Raw genomic sequence first — 14,842 nt, forward strand, 5'->3', positions numbered from 1 at the left:
TTTCCTCCCGTGGTCTGTTCATTACGTGGGGATTGTGTGCATGTGTTCAGTTTTGCAGAATGTGTGCCCTGTTCTTAAAGCTTAAAGTATGGCAAACAGTCAAACATTGCCAAAAATATTTTAGATCTTGAAGCACTAAATATTATCGATCACAGCAAAAACAAATGTGCCTCAATAAAAATGCCTGTCCATTCAAAATAATGCATGGTCTGTTTGCATGTTCACCCCGTGCCTGCGTGGGTTCAACTAAAAATTCCTCCCACATCTGAAAAACATGCATGGTAGCACTCTAAAATCCCAGTAGGTGTCAGTGCAAGTGCAAATGGATGTTTGTCTGTGTGCCCTCTGATTGGCTGGCAACCAGTTCAGGGTGTTCCCCGCCAACTGCCCGATGACTCCTGGGTTAGGTTCCAGCACGCCCACGACCCCCATGGGGAAAAGCGGTACAGAAAATGCATGTATGAAACACTTCCGTTTTTGTATTGATGCAAATGTAATGTCCTGTGAAAGTAGTGTGTTTCAAGCTGTTTGAAATGCTCTAGTTGGGTGTGCAACGTATTTTATTTTAGACTGTTATTCTTTGTGTCAACAGACAGTGGTGTTCTTGTGTTCCTTGAAAGGCAGTACATAATTTAATTATTAATAAGGTTATTGTCATTACGTATTTATTATCACCAGTCAGCCATATACTATGACACAGTTCAGCAGAGAGACAAAACCACCACCTAAATAAATAAATAAAAAACACAACTTATTTCTCTGATAATCAGCTGGGTAATGCTCCATTTCTGAGCCTTGTCATTAGCAGTAGTTTAAGTATTAATTATTATTTGTCCTCTCAGGTTTGTTCTTTTCGTTATCTGCAAAATGTTGCCATGCAGTGCTTATTAATAGGCTCACTAGGATTGAGAACTCAATGTTTACTCTGTGGCTGTTACCTGCTGGTGCTGATCATCAATTTATGTAATATAACCAGGTGGATGAAAACACAAACATATCGATAGCTTAAGTGTTAAATGGGTTCAGTATACATGAATCGTGAAGGATTTATATGACTGGGAGATTTACATTGATCAGCAGAATCAAATGTGGTTTGAAAACAACAAAATTTTGCTTTAATATGTATTACACTTTTTTATGCTCTTTTGCATTTATCAACTAAATTTAAACTCTAGGAATATGTACCTGTAAAGTAATCTTTTACCAGTAATCCATTACACTTCAGTATTCTTGCCACCCAATAATGTCAGGAAATATTGTTATAATAACACACATTACCAAGAGGATTTCTGGTTAGATAATCCTGACAATCAGACGTGCCTTTTAAAGCTCCGGCGCTGCCCACGTGGTGACTCACTTGTTCAGAAAATTCCACCCACCTGTGGACTGGGATGTAAACTCTCCCAGTCTAATGATGTGATGAAGATGTGATGTTATTAAAAGACAGGATGGTGTTGAGTGGAGAATATTGAATGGAGCCTATTTCATGCGCGGATACGCGCATGACACCTCGCATAAATTGGAGCAAGCATTCGATGACGTTAGAAACTGTCACGGACGGCGTGTGGAAATGGAGCAGGGCGACCATGTGCAGCTTGGACCAGGGTTTTATTGGAACAAACTCAAACACAAACTTGGTAAACTGACATCAATAATAGGACTGACCTGACAAGACGTGGAACAGAAAGACATCGTGACGTGACCATGACAGCAGCGATTGATCGACAAGCAACAATCGACGAGCAATGAACCGACAATGAACAAGGGGCAGACAGGGCTTAAATACCAAGCACAAAACACGAGGCAGGTGAACGCGGTTACATTGATTGAGGGAACACAGGAGGGGAGGGGCGACGCGAACAGAAACCATGGCAACTTAGCAAAACTGGGGACCAATCATGACAGTACCCCCCCCACAAGGGACGGCTCCCGACGACCCAAAAATCCAATCCCTCACGACAAGGGGGGGGCGGGTGGGCAGAGAGCCGCACCCGGGGGGCGGCGACAAGGGGCAGAGAGCCGCACCCGGGGGGCGGCGACTAGGGAAACCCCCTCACTCTGCGGCGACTCGGGGGACAGAACTGCACTCAGCGGAGGTCAGGGGCCCAGGGCCACACTCGCGGCACACACTGGGGGCCTGACGCGCAATCGGCAGGAACTTGGGGGACAGAACTGCACTCAGCGGAGGTCAGGGGCCCAGGGCCACACTCGCGGCACACACTGGGGGCCTGACGCGCAATCGGCAGGAACTTGGGGAACAGAACTGCACTCAGCGGAGGTCAGGGGCCCAGGGCCACACTCGCGGCACACACTGGGGGCCTGACGCGCAATTGGCAGGAACTTTGGGGAACATGAACCGCACTCCGGCGGCGACTCGGGGAACATGAACCGCACTCTGGCGGCGACTCGGGGGACATGAACCGCACTCCGGCGGCGACTCGGGGGACATGAACCGCACTCTGGCGGCGACTCGGGGGACATGAAAAACAAACGATGACAACTCAGGGACAGAAAAACAAACGATGACAACTCAGGGACAGAAAAACAAACGATGACAACTCAGGGACAGAACCGCGCTCGGAGGCAACTCGGGGAACAAAACCGTGCTCGGCGGGACCTTGAAAAGTCAGAGCCGCAATTGGTGGCAGTTTGAAGTCCGGTCCGCAATCAGCGGCAATTGGAAGGCGGTGCTGTGCGCAACGGCAAGAGTCAGCACGCGCTGCCGCAGTGGGGTGGGGACCATGGACGATCGTGGGTCCGGCGCAGCTGGCTTGAATCTGGCCCCGGTCGTAGGTCCTGCAACACCCCCGAAGACCGGCTGGATGACGGCCGCTGGATCCGCGCCGCCTGGATTTGTGGCGGCCGCAGCGTCCGCGCCGTCGGGACAGGGTCGGGGGTCAGCCGCTGGATCCACGCCGCCTGGATTTGTGGCGGCCGTAGCATCCGTGCCGACGGGACAGGGTCGGGGGTCAGCCGCTGGATCCCACGCCGCCTGGATTTGTGGCGGCAGTAGCATCCGCGCCGACGGGACAGGCCGGGGGTCGGCCGCTGGATCCGCGCCGCCTGGATTTGTGGCGGCCGCAGCATCCGCGCCGTCCGGACAGGGTCGGCCGCTGGATCCACGCCGCCTGCATTTGTGGCGGCCGTAGCATCCGCGCCGCCGGGACAGGGTCGGGGGTCGGCCGCTGGATCCACGCCGCCTGGATTTGTGGCGGCCGTAGCCTCCGCGCCGACGGGACCGGGTCGGTAGTCGGCCGCTGGATCTACGCCGCCTGGATTGGTGGCGGCCGTAGCATCCGCGCCGACGGGGCTTGGCTTGGCTTTCTTGGGCTTGGGCTTTCTTGGGCTTGGCTTTCTTGGGCTTGGCTTTCTTGGGCTTGGCTTTCTTGGCCTTGGCTTTCTTGGCCTTGGCTTTCTTGGCCTTGGCTTGGTTTCTTGGCTTGGTTTCTTGGCTTGGTTTCTGGCTTCGCTCGGGCTTTGGCTTCGCTCGGCTTGGGCTTCGCTGTGGCTTGGGCTTCGCTGTGGCTTGGGCTTCGCTGTGGCTTGGGCTTCGCTGTGGCTTGGGCTTCGCTGTGGCTTGAGCTGTGGCTTGAGCTGTGGCTTGAGCTGTGGCTTGAGCTGTGGCTTGAGCTGTGGCTTGAGCTGTGGCTTGAGCTGTGGCTTGAGCTGTGGCTTGAGCTGTGGCTTGAGCTGTGGCTTGAGCTGTGGCTTGAGCTGTGGCTTCTTGGGCTTTGGCTTCTTGGGGTTAAATCTCACCACTTCATCGTTGATCATTCGGGTAGGTTCCTCTTCGTTTAATTTCTTTTCCTCTTCAATCTCCTTTTGGGTTGGAAGTGATGTCTTCTCTTCGGGTTCAGTCTTGCGCAGTTTGGTTTTATCAAACTGCGTCACTTCGGTTTTGACCTTTTTGTCGCACATTCTGCAAGCTGTTATGTATACGTGTAGCGTTCTCGATGTGTTCTGCAGGTCGCGGACGGGAGCTGATCCTGGAAGGTCCAAGCGCTGGTCGCTGTGTTGGTCGGTTCATTCTGTCACGGCTTCGGATGAGGAAATGGAGCAGGGCGACCATGTGCAGCTTGGACCAGGGTTTTATTGGAACAAACTCAAACACAAACTTGGTAAACTGACATCAATAATAGGACTGACCTGACAAGACGTGGAACAGAAAGACATCGTGACGTGACCATGACAGCAGCGATTGATCGACAAGCAACAATCGACGAGCAATGAACCGACAATGAACAAGGGGCAGACAGGGCTTAAATACCAAGCACAAAACACGAGGCAGGTGAACGCGGTTACATTGATTGAGGGAACACAGGAGGGGAGGGGCGACGCGAACAGAAACCATGGCAACTTAGCAAAACTGGGGACCAATCATGACAAGAAACAGGAAAAAAAAAAAAGTTCTTTCTCTTCTCTCTCTGGTTAGTAAACCAACACGGGTTGGTTAAACAGTTATATATTATTGATATTTTTTTATCTTGTAGTTCTGTTGATTGTAAGCCATGGTTGGGTAGCAAAGATTTCAGCCAAACTATAATGAAGATTGTTACGGATGTAAAGAGAAAACCAAAAGCAACGTCAGCTCAAATGGTCTTTAAAAAAAGAAGTGGTGTTAACTGATTAGACTAGAGAGGAGTCAGTGAGCTACAATGGCACAGGAGATCTCGTCAAAATTGAGGTCAAGCATGTTCTTGGAAAAATTTGGAAGATAGTAAGAGACACACTTCGACTTTACAAACATGACAATGATCCAACATGTAAAGCAAGGCCGGGTCAACTCTTCACTGGCAACAACAGAAAAAAAGGGAAGGTTCTAGAGTGTCACATTCTCCTGACCTCAATTTCATTGATACACTGAGGATCTCAAATGTGCCGGTTACCTGTGGCTAAAGCCAAACTGTGTCAATTTTTTTTTTTTTTACTGTCTGAACCTCAAATTCTGGAATTCCTTCCTTCACTGCAGCCATCTTTCCAAGTCGAGTGATCATCTCACACAGTCTGAAGATTTCCTACCCCACAGTAACAAAATTGGAAGTGAGAGCCTTCCTCGCTGTGCTTGAGAGCCTTTAGCGACATAACCTGGAAATTTCTAGCATCTCAGTGTGATGCCACTGAAAGTGGTGGGTGCATGCAAGCAGCGAAAGGAGGTTGATGTGAGAGAGGAGTGCTAAGTGGACCACAGGATGGCAGACAGCAGGGAAGATTGTTGACCAGACATTGGCACTTACTCACCAAGCGTGTGGCTATATTTGTGCGATTTACTTTGGTGGAGTGTAAAATATGTTGTGGCTATCATGACATCATGGGAAAACAACACATGTTCGCTCATGATGGACTCATTTTCCTGTGTTGCAGCCAAGTAAACACAATATGGACTTCAGTATGGCACAAGCATCATAAAACGGAGCAACTTGCTATGCAAATTCAAATATGGGATAACATCTTGAGCTGTCTGCTCATCATGCTCATTCATTGGACACATCATTAGGTACACTTGCTTGTCCTCATTAAGACCTCTTATAAATGTAGCTGGTTGAAGCTGACATTGGCAAGAATTGGCTTTGGAATACTAAATTGGAAAAATAATTTATGAATATATTTTAGAGTATAAAAGAAAATGCTGAAAAGGCTGCACAGATTTATAAATGCATTATTTTCTCAGCCACGTATGTATGAATTACTGCTTTTAGCCCCCGGAGAAAACAATTCTGGAGCCGTCCCTGTTTTACACGCTTCTGACCCCTTGCGCATCATACTGCCCTTTCTTTGCACGATTGCCAAGTAAAAAAAAATGAGATTTATCTAAAAAAAAAAAAAACAGGGCGAGTTACATAACATTTTACCTTGCAGAGACAGCCTTTAACAGACAATTGAGTTTGTCTTTGTACTAAATTGTGAATCCCAATATGAACGATTGTTAGTCTGTGCCCTGTGACTGACTGCGTGTCGGCTGGGATAAATGTATGGATGAGTTTTCTATTAGACTTTATTGGTTTTAGCGAGTAGATTTAATGTTGTGGTTACGACTTCACCAGGTTGACGACCTTTTTTTGGTCGTCGCTTATGTTGGGAAGGAAATTTCCTGTAGCAATTGGCGTTTTCAAAGGTAAAGTGCTTTGCCCGCACGTAGCGAAAGGTTTATCTGGTGAATAGGCAATCGTCAAAGGGCTTCATGAGTGACTCTCCATTAAAAGTCTGTACAGTATTTTCTTTTTATGTAATTCTCGTCTACAACGCGCTGTCTCAACTAACCGGCTCGCTCCACGCGAGACACGTAACATGGGATTCCACGTGTGGAGGTTGGCTTGTTTATATAAAATGATTGGCAGGTTCTTCGGGCAATCAGCTCAGGTCTTTGTGAACTCGTCACGTTTGCCATAAATATCTACGATTTCTGACCAATTGCACAACGGTAGAAGAATTGAGGTCGCGCTACGAGTTCGCTGATTGGCTGGCGTATCTAAAACGGAGGAAACTAAGGGAGGACTTGCCGACTACTGTGTCAGCCTATCTGACTACTGTGACAGCCTATCTGAATGCCGTCTCCTATTGACGAACACTGAGCTTTACGTGGGTCTTGTTGTTGCCTTTTGCCTTTATTTTTACATGTCGTCTGGCACGTCCAGAAAAAGGGGTTTATTTCGATCAAGCAGGTGAGTTTATGCTTAAATTCCTCCTTGTAGATGTAGTCGGAGCGTAAAAATTGCATAACTAAGTCCGATGTGCGCATGCGCGGCCTCTCCGTTTGCTCTACATTTTTACTATTTCTAAGGCAGAAATAACATTTGATTGTTTTGTGAATACCTATAAAGGAAGACGTCCATTTGCGCAACATGGGCCCTTTGGGGGCACGGGAATGCTGTTTTTGCGTCTGTTTGTGGACTGTATCGTCACTTTTACATAACTGTGTCAGTGTACCGTGCTCTGGATTGCAGGTCAACGTGTGTGTGGATTGTGAATAGCAGGTCACTGTGGGTGAGGGGGAGGGAGGGAGGATTTTTGCCCCTTTCAAGCGTTTTTATTGTATATTTTCTGACCTTTAAAGTACAAGCACATGGGAGTATGTGAAATAATCGATGTCAGTCAACATGATGTCTTAATTGTTACCAACGTGAAAAATAAATAAACGAAACAAAACGAAACGAAACGAAACGTGGAAGCTGGTTAATAGGCATAACCAGATTCATGGGTGTGAAAATGTATTTGAAATGTAAAAATTGCAACATTCTGTCATGCTTGGGGATAACCGATTGAAATGAGGCAATTCTGCTGCTGCATAATAGGAAAGTGGAAGAAATTATTAATATACGGTTATTTTTTTACTCATTATTTTAAGGGCATGAGTCTGAATTTTAAAGTTTAAAACTTAAACCTTCCCTTCCACAGTGAACTGTGAAAGCTTTTTTTTCTCGCTCATCATAAATCTATGATTGTTTTCTTTGAGCTACGGTGTTTCCCTAGTTTTAATTTTTTAACTTCTGAGTACACAGTTTTCATTTGTCTAAAATTGAGGAAGTCACAGAGGATTATTTCAAAACATTGGAATATAAATCAATGTTATTCTTGGAATGACGTAACTATTTATGTCTTGTTTATGTTGTGTCTGTACAGAATGAAATTAAACAAGAGATATCAAGTAACAATTATATTCCCTCTGTATTTGAGGCTTTTACTCTTATAATTTCTGTTGGTAATGAGTTTGATGAAGTGCCACGCCTGGATGAAGTGGAAAACATTTGGTTTTATGAAACAAGGCTGTGGTAGCTGGATCCAAATCCATGTGACTGGAGCAGCCGTTGTATAATGCTGCGATAGCTGGGCTAGTATGACTGGTTCGGCCCCTGAATGATGATGCAGTGCTTAAAGCACTACTGTACTTGACTTGAGTTTCATTATGTCATTCTGAGATTTATGCGTCTGCGAGCATGTTTCTATGGGACGTTGAAGCTTTTTCCTTGGCAATTTATTCATTTGCCATTGCTTGTGTGTTCTCAGTGGAAGGAGCCTGTGGTAAGTTTTTTTTTCCAGGTTCTTGCGTCATTTTCTCTTGCCCTTTTAAACAGTATCTTGTTTTTTTCTGTATAAGTTTAATACAGAAGCAAAGCAAGGGCATGCTTTATTATATGCTGATGTTTTTATTTTTACTTTCTTCTGATGAAAATCTAGTTTTGTAACGTTTTCTTTGATGAATTGGCAATTAAGTGGCATTAGAAATGGTTAACTATTTATTAGAGAATTTGTGGGTTCTTTTATAATGTCGGGTGCCTGTTTGGATGGATTTTTGTGGTGAAGAATGCTCTTTAAGAAACATACCATATCATACAATATACACACGTTATTATTATTATTTTTTTTAAATGTGAGAGCAAAGGAGATGTTTGCTGTAAATCCATTGATTGGCTATTATGACTTTAACATGTTGACACTCCTTGTTCTCTCCTGACTGGTTGTTGGCTGCAGCCAATAGGAGGTCTCCTCTGAACTTCAGACCATGTGAAAAGCAGCAGGATTTGTGGCTGCTTGGACTTTATTGTGTGTTTTCAGAGAAATACCTGTATTTCTGGGGTTTTTTTGCACAGAGGTGCTTATGTAAAGAATAGAACGATCAAATTGCCCAAAATTGTTTACATAAGTATTGTAGCTGCAGCTTGCTTGGATTTTTTCCACAGTGCTTGTTGCAGGGTGGATTAAACAAACATACTGTAAGTACCTCTTGAAGAATCTTCTGCATTGTAATTGTATTATCTCTTAATGACATAAGTTGTCTTTTGAAGAAACATGTCTGATATTAACTTTGTTGGTACAGTATTAGGGAATGGTTGCTATCAGACACACAGAAGGCACATCACCTGTATCGTATAGCGCCTCCGAGCAAATTCTGCTGCGCATCTCTGCGTTACATAAGATGAAATCTTGGATAATTTACCACGTTTGTGTAGAATTACTATCTAAGGCATTATTAACATACCATTAGGTGTATTAAATGTGCTCTCTGAGAGCTGTTGTACTTGAGTTTTCCAGTAGATGACCTAATATTGAAAAACAATGCTGCAATCAAGAAAGCAAATCTGCATCCAAATGTTTTCTGTGCTGGCTATCCTTTAGAGAGTACAAGAATGATGATTGCAAATATGTATTACGACTGCTACTGTATTTGAAATATTTGTTTGACTGTAGAGATATTTCATAGTTGTATACTGTTCTTTCAATTGAAATGCTTCACCCAAAAAGGTTGGAATTCCCTTTTATTTTTGAGGATTGAAATTTTGAGGAATGTGAAGGTGTGTGCATGCGCAGGTAGAGTGTTGGTTTATTTTGGAAGACGGCGCCCTGTCATTTCGCATCCAATGCCAAACTGTCTGATCGGATCACAGTCCAGACCACTGAATATTTTATGTACAGCTGCTCCGAACAGGCTCAGATTATTTGTTGTTTGCGCATGAAAACCTCATTGCAATATAATAATGCATATTATTTTATTTTATTGTAGAGTGAATGCTTCCTGGTGAGGGATCAACTACGCTTGCACCCCACTACAATACCGTTATTGGTGCTGCCATGAGGAAGACAATCTAAAGTCCCATCTCGCGTCCATTGGCCCATTCCATGTCAGAGAGCAGTGACTCTCAGCATTACCTCTATTCAACCCTGGACGGGCGGGAACGGTCCCGCGAAAGGGTCGGCCTTCAAGGGGAGGAAGGAGAACTTTCCCCGTGCTCCGCCATCAGCCAACTTCACCGTATGGCCAGCAGTTACAGCGAGGGTTGTGGCAGGAGGGATGGGGGCGACATGGAGCCAGAGTTGAGCTTGGCTTCAGAAGGCAGCGACAGCAGCCAAGAGCACCCTGCCTCGCCTGGTTCTCCCCACGATGAAAGGAAGCGGACACGCTTACACGAAGATGTAGAGATGGCCGGCTCAAGTGGGAGTGGGACTGAGTCCCATGGCAACGAATCGCACGGAAATGAGTCTCACGGCAATGAATCTGTGGGCAGCTCAAATGGAAACGGGAAAGATTCCGCTATCCACGAGTCATCGGGAAGCAACAAAAGGTGAGAGCACCCTAACGCACTCAATTGTGTTTGAATGTTCCGCCGTTATGTGGAAGCAGACCATCTAGGTCATGGAAGTATGGATCATTAAATATAACAAAGGGGCCATTTTCTCCTGTATGAGTCATGGCTGCAACGCTGTCTTGCTTTCTTTCGACTCAAATTGATAGTGACACAAAAGTTTTATTCACAAGCACCTTAATTCTTAAAACTAATGTACTGCCTTCTGAACTATCCCTATGAAGCCACTTGTGACCAATTTAAAGTAACAGACACATTTTTTTATCATTATCTGATCCTTTTGGTCCGTGTAAGCGCAATGCAAAATTTTTGGAATGTCTAAACTCAAATCCTGGACAAGTTGTCATGGACTAATTGGTTTCCTTGGGAGCCCTCGAAGAGCCATTGCGACCCTAAGCACCTTGGTAACTTTTTAACATGGGAAGTTCAACTAATTGAATGTCAGGCATTTCTCATGCAAGCGCTTTGCTGTTGTAATTCAGAATCAAAAATATAATACATCTTTTCTAATGCAATCAATTAGTGGTAGTCCAAGACACATCCACAGCGTGTTTTGCACTGCATTGAAGACTCTGTAATGGGATCGTAATTAGCTTGATCGACGTATTTTACAGAGAAGTTTGTCCATAAAAATCATTGTCGTCTTTCCATGCGTAAGAAATCACCTTCTTTACTTTCACGTTGTTGGTTCGACACATTCTAGCAAGTTCCTAGATCACTCTGTGTTGCGTACCATTTGTTTTTGGGCCCTTTCGCTGCTCTTTTGCTCTTAACATTGTCAATACCATGTTGTTTATTGTACAGCTCAAACTCTCACAGCCCCTCGCCACCAAGCAGCTCCAATGCCTTCAGTCTGGTGAGCTCCGAGCAGGACAATCCATCTACTAGTGGTTGCAGGTTAGTATGAACCTTACACATGTTTGGCTCCTTAATTCATCACGTTGACTCACCTCCGTGCCAGTCTCTCCCACCGTCATTCCTCCGCCAATTTATACCCCCGCGCTCAAGAGTGTGCCAGCCTCGGTGAGACCTTTTCTCTGATGCACATGTATGTGTCTCGTGTACGCTCTGCAGCAGCGAACAGTCGGCGAAAGCGAAGACACAGAAGGAGCTCTTCAAGACCCTTAAGGAACTGAAGATGCATTTGCCCAAGGAGAAGAGGAACAAGGGCAAATCTACCACTGTCAACACACTCAAATATGCTCTACGGTGTGTCAAGCAGGTGAAAGGTAAGATATCCAACTGGTGTCAGTCCGCAACAAGAACATACCATCAATGTTTTATATGTTTGTTGGGCAAATGTTGTCATGCATCAGCATCTTCAATTACAGCTTTACAGATGTGGTGTTATTTTGTTGACAGCCAACGAGGAGTATTACCAGATGCTGATGATCAACGACAGCCAACCACCTGGTTTTGACGTGTCGTCTTACAGCATTGAGGAGATCAACAGCATCACTTCTGAATACACCCTCAGAAACACTGTAAGTTCTTTTGTCACACGTGAGCCTTGACTTGATATACATTTATTCATTGCTGCTCAAATGTTGCCTCTTTCTACTGTACATTTATTTTTTCTTTTAAAGTGTCTAACAGCAACCTGCTTTGTTTCTTGCAGGACATATTTGCTGTGGCTGTCTCACTAATCACAGGGAAAATAGTTTACATCTCCGATCAGGCGGCGACCATCTTAAACTGCAAGCGTGAGGTGTTCCATAATGCCAAGTTTGTGGAATTCTTGACGCCTCAGGACGTGAGCGTGTTCTACAGCTTCACGACTCCTTACCGCTTGCCCTCGTGGAGCATGTGCACTGGAGCAGGTAACAGCAATCTCTAAACTGGTGGGATGTGTTGCATTCAAACACTCTAAATGGGGGCAGGATTCCCACCAGCTGCACCAGGCACGTGGAAAACCCACATGAAACCTAAATTTCACCACCTGCACACATAGACTCATCCGTTTCCTTCACATGAGCCACCCACTCACACATGCCTGTACACACGTCGCACATATTTTATTAGCATGACCAATATCACACAAACCAATTTATGCAGACACCTGCCACACAGTTTTTTATTATACTCTTTAATATACACTGCCCTCCATAATTATTGGTACCCCTCATCAAGATGTATTCTGTAACTTTTCATGAGTTCTTTTATTCCCTTTAAAGTAAATCCAACCTTTAATTCAAATGCGTTTATTCAGTGGCTAAGAAAAACCTCCACTGAGGTTAGTTTTGAGTAGTTGAGATTTTTACCATCAATCATGTGCCACAATTATTAGCAGCCCTAATGTTAATACTTTGTACATACCCCTTTTTCTAACAAAACAACACTTAATTTACTCCTATGTTTCAAACAGAGGAGAATACAGAGAAGAAGTTTTTTTGATCATTTCTCTTTGCACAAGCTCTTGAAATCATCCAGCAACCTGAAGAAGAGGTTGAGGTCTAGGGACCGAGATAACCATTCAAGGAGCTTATTGGTGTATCTGGTGAATCCTAACTACAATTTTCCAGAAGAGAGTATGCTTCGGCAATAAAAAACAAAATTATCATAAGGCTTTTAACTAGGGGTGCCAATGTTATGGAGTGTATGCTGGCTCCTGCCGTTTTCAGATATCTTAAAAAGAAAATCATACTTAACACCTTCAGTACAGCAGGTATTATTGTTATTTTGATAAAATGTTGGTTTGGGGATGTTTTTGAGTAGAACTACACTGACGTTTTAGTCTCAGCAAACTGCAACGGATGGGTGATTCTGGTCATGCGCACTGTTGAGTATATAATCATCCTGTTTCTCCACCCTCCTCCCTGTGTTTTTTTCAGAGTCTTCTCCCACGGAGTGCATGCAGGAGAAATCCTTCTTTTGCCGCATCAGGTGAGTGAGAGCGCACGGCAGATTCCGATTCATAGATTTCTGCTCTAACAATCCCTGTGTAAGACAAGTCACACCAAGCAGGAGCAAAGAGAGTGTGTGGGGTAGTGCTGAGAGCTTCTAATATTCAGCCCCTTTTGTTTTGCACTTTCTTCCCAACTGGGCTTAACACCGCTATTCTTGGGTTTACCCGCCTTAGTTTTGGCTGCTTGGGCAAGTACTGCTCCTAGGTCACTTGCTTGAAGCCACATTAAAGGCTTAACTTGAGGTCACCAACCAATCTTCTTGAAACTATTTGAGGGCTACATGTATGATTCATACACACTTCTGAAATTTGTTTAAAATACCCATTTAATAGTAAAATGGTTATCAACATAGATAATTCATAAATATCAATACGCACCACTTCTCTAAATCTATGCAAGTGTTTATTTTTAAATGATGACTTCTACAACATTCTTAGAAAATGACTAGTTGGTGCGCAACTGCACCATGTTGCTGACCCGTACTTTAAACTATCGATAATAAGACACAACACATCAAAATAACTGCAAGTGCAAGTCTGCCTGTGATATAAATGAAACAAAACTAACTGAACTATTCATCTATGTTGTTTCAGTGGCGGGAAGGAACACTATGGGGACATGCAGTACTACCCATTCCGCATGACTCCTTACCTAATGAAAGTTCAAGATGCGGAATTGTCTGAGGAACAGTTCTGCTGCCTCCTGCTGGCAGAAAGGGTGCACTCCGGTTATGAAGGTGAGCCCACTAATGATAGATAGCATTGGCCCCTCATGTGAGAAGCATGATTTACTTCCTACTTTTGAAATATGAATTTGATGGGGGCCAGTCGGGCAATTTAAAATGTACTTCTTTTCCATCCTTGATTTAAATTGGTTAGATTTCAGCAAAGGGCTAATGCAGACTTTCTTTTTCTCTGTTCTCTGTTACTAGCACCCAGAATCCCTTCTGACAAGCGCATTTTCACCACCACACACACCCCTAACTGTGTTTTTCAGGATGTGGATGAAAGGTGAGTAAAAGAATGCCTTTTGAACTTAATGAACGAGGTTATGTCGATGCATGTGGGAAATAATTCCTAATATTCTTATATTCTCCATCAGGGCTGTTCCGCTGCTGGGTTATCTCCCCCAGGACTTGATCGGGACACCTGTACTCCTCAATCTCCACCCGAGTGACAGGCCTATCATGCTGGCCGTGCATCGCAAGAGTAAGGCTAGATTTCTTTCTGGGTTTTTGATATGTGCCATCTGGCTATACTAATTACTACTTGTGAATTACTTGCACGACCATATCATCTCATAAACACTTTGCCTTCTACCAACAGTTCTAAAGTATGCTGGCCAGCCTTTTGACCACTCCTCAATCCGTTTCTGCGCAAGAAATGGCGAATACGTTACAATCGACACCAGCTGGTCCAGCTTTGTCAACCCATGGAGCCGCAAAGTTTCATTTGTCATCGGCAGGCACAAAGTCCGCATGTAAGTCTTTTACTCGCACACATTAAAAGTTATGTTACCCTTTTTGACGGCGAATTTAGATTTTGATCATTTATACAGGAGTTGTCCATATTCAAGTGGTTTTACTGACACGGTTGATGTTATTTTCAGGGGTCCTGTGAATGAAGATGTTTTTGCACCCCTGGCTTTGAATGAAGGGAAGATGATGGACTCAGACATCCAAGAAATTAGTGAGCAGATCCACAGGCTTCTCCTACAAGTATGTATACACATTATAGTTTATTTAAACACACCTTATAACAAGCTTTTGCCAGCTTCTGTAATGGCTTCTCTACCCTTAGCCGGTTCACAACATGGGATCCAGTGGTTATGGTAGCCACGGCAGCAACGGTTCTCACGAAC

At 44.5% G+C, this 14,842-nt stretch overlaps 1 protein-coding gene across 1 annotated transcript; it reads left to right on the forward strand.

The window, feature by feature from the left end:
• Positions 1-6,486: 6,486 nt before the first annotated feature.
• Positions 6,487-14,838, forward strand: LOC133148551 (period circadian protein homolog 2-like; the record flags this gene model as incomplete). The annotated part of the gene is made up of 13 exons (XM_061271584.1): positions 6,487-6,659; positions 9,497-10,055; positions 10,881-10,973; positions 11,151-11,305; positions 11,439-11,560; positions 11,695-11,896; positions 12,908-12,959; positions 13,576-13,718; positions 13,914-13,992; positions 14,084-14,190; positions 14,308-14,461; positions 14,591-14,699; positions 14,782-14,838. Coding segments are annotated over exons 2-13 (1,716 nt in total), but the record flags the coding sequence as incomplete, so codon positions are not given.
• Positions 14,839-14,842: the final 4 nt, after the last annotated feature.

This window comes from Syngnathus typhle, unplaced genomic scaffold, assembly GCF_033458585.1.
Source record: "Syngnathus typhle isolate RoL2023-S1 ecotype Sweden unplaced genomic scaffold, RoL_Styp_1.0 HiC_scaffold_113, whole genome shotgun sequence".
Classification (NCBI taxonomy): Eukaryota; Metazoa; Chordata; class Actinopteri; order Syngnathiformes; family Syngnathidae; genus Syngnathus; species Syngnathus typhle.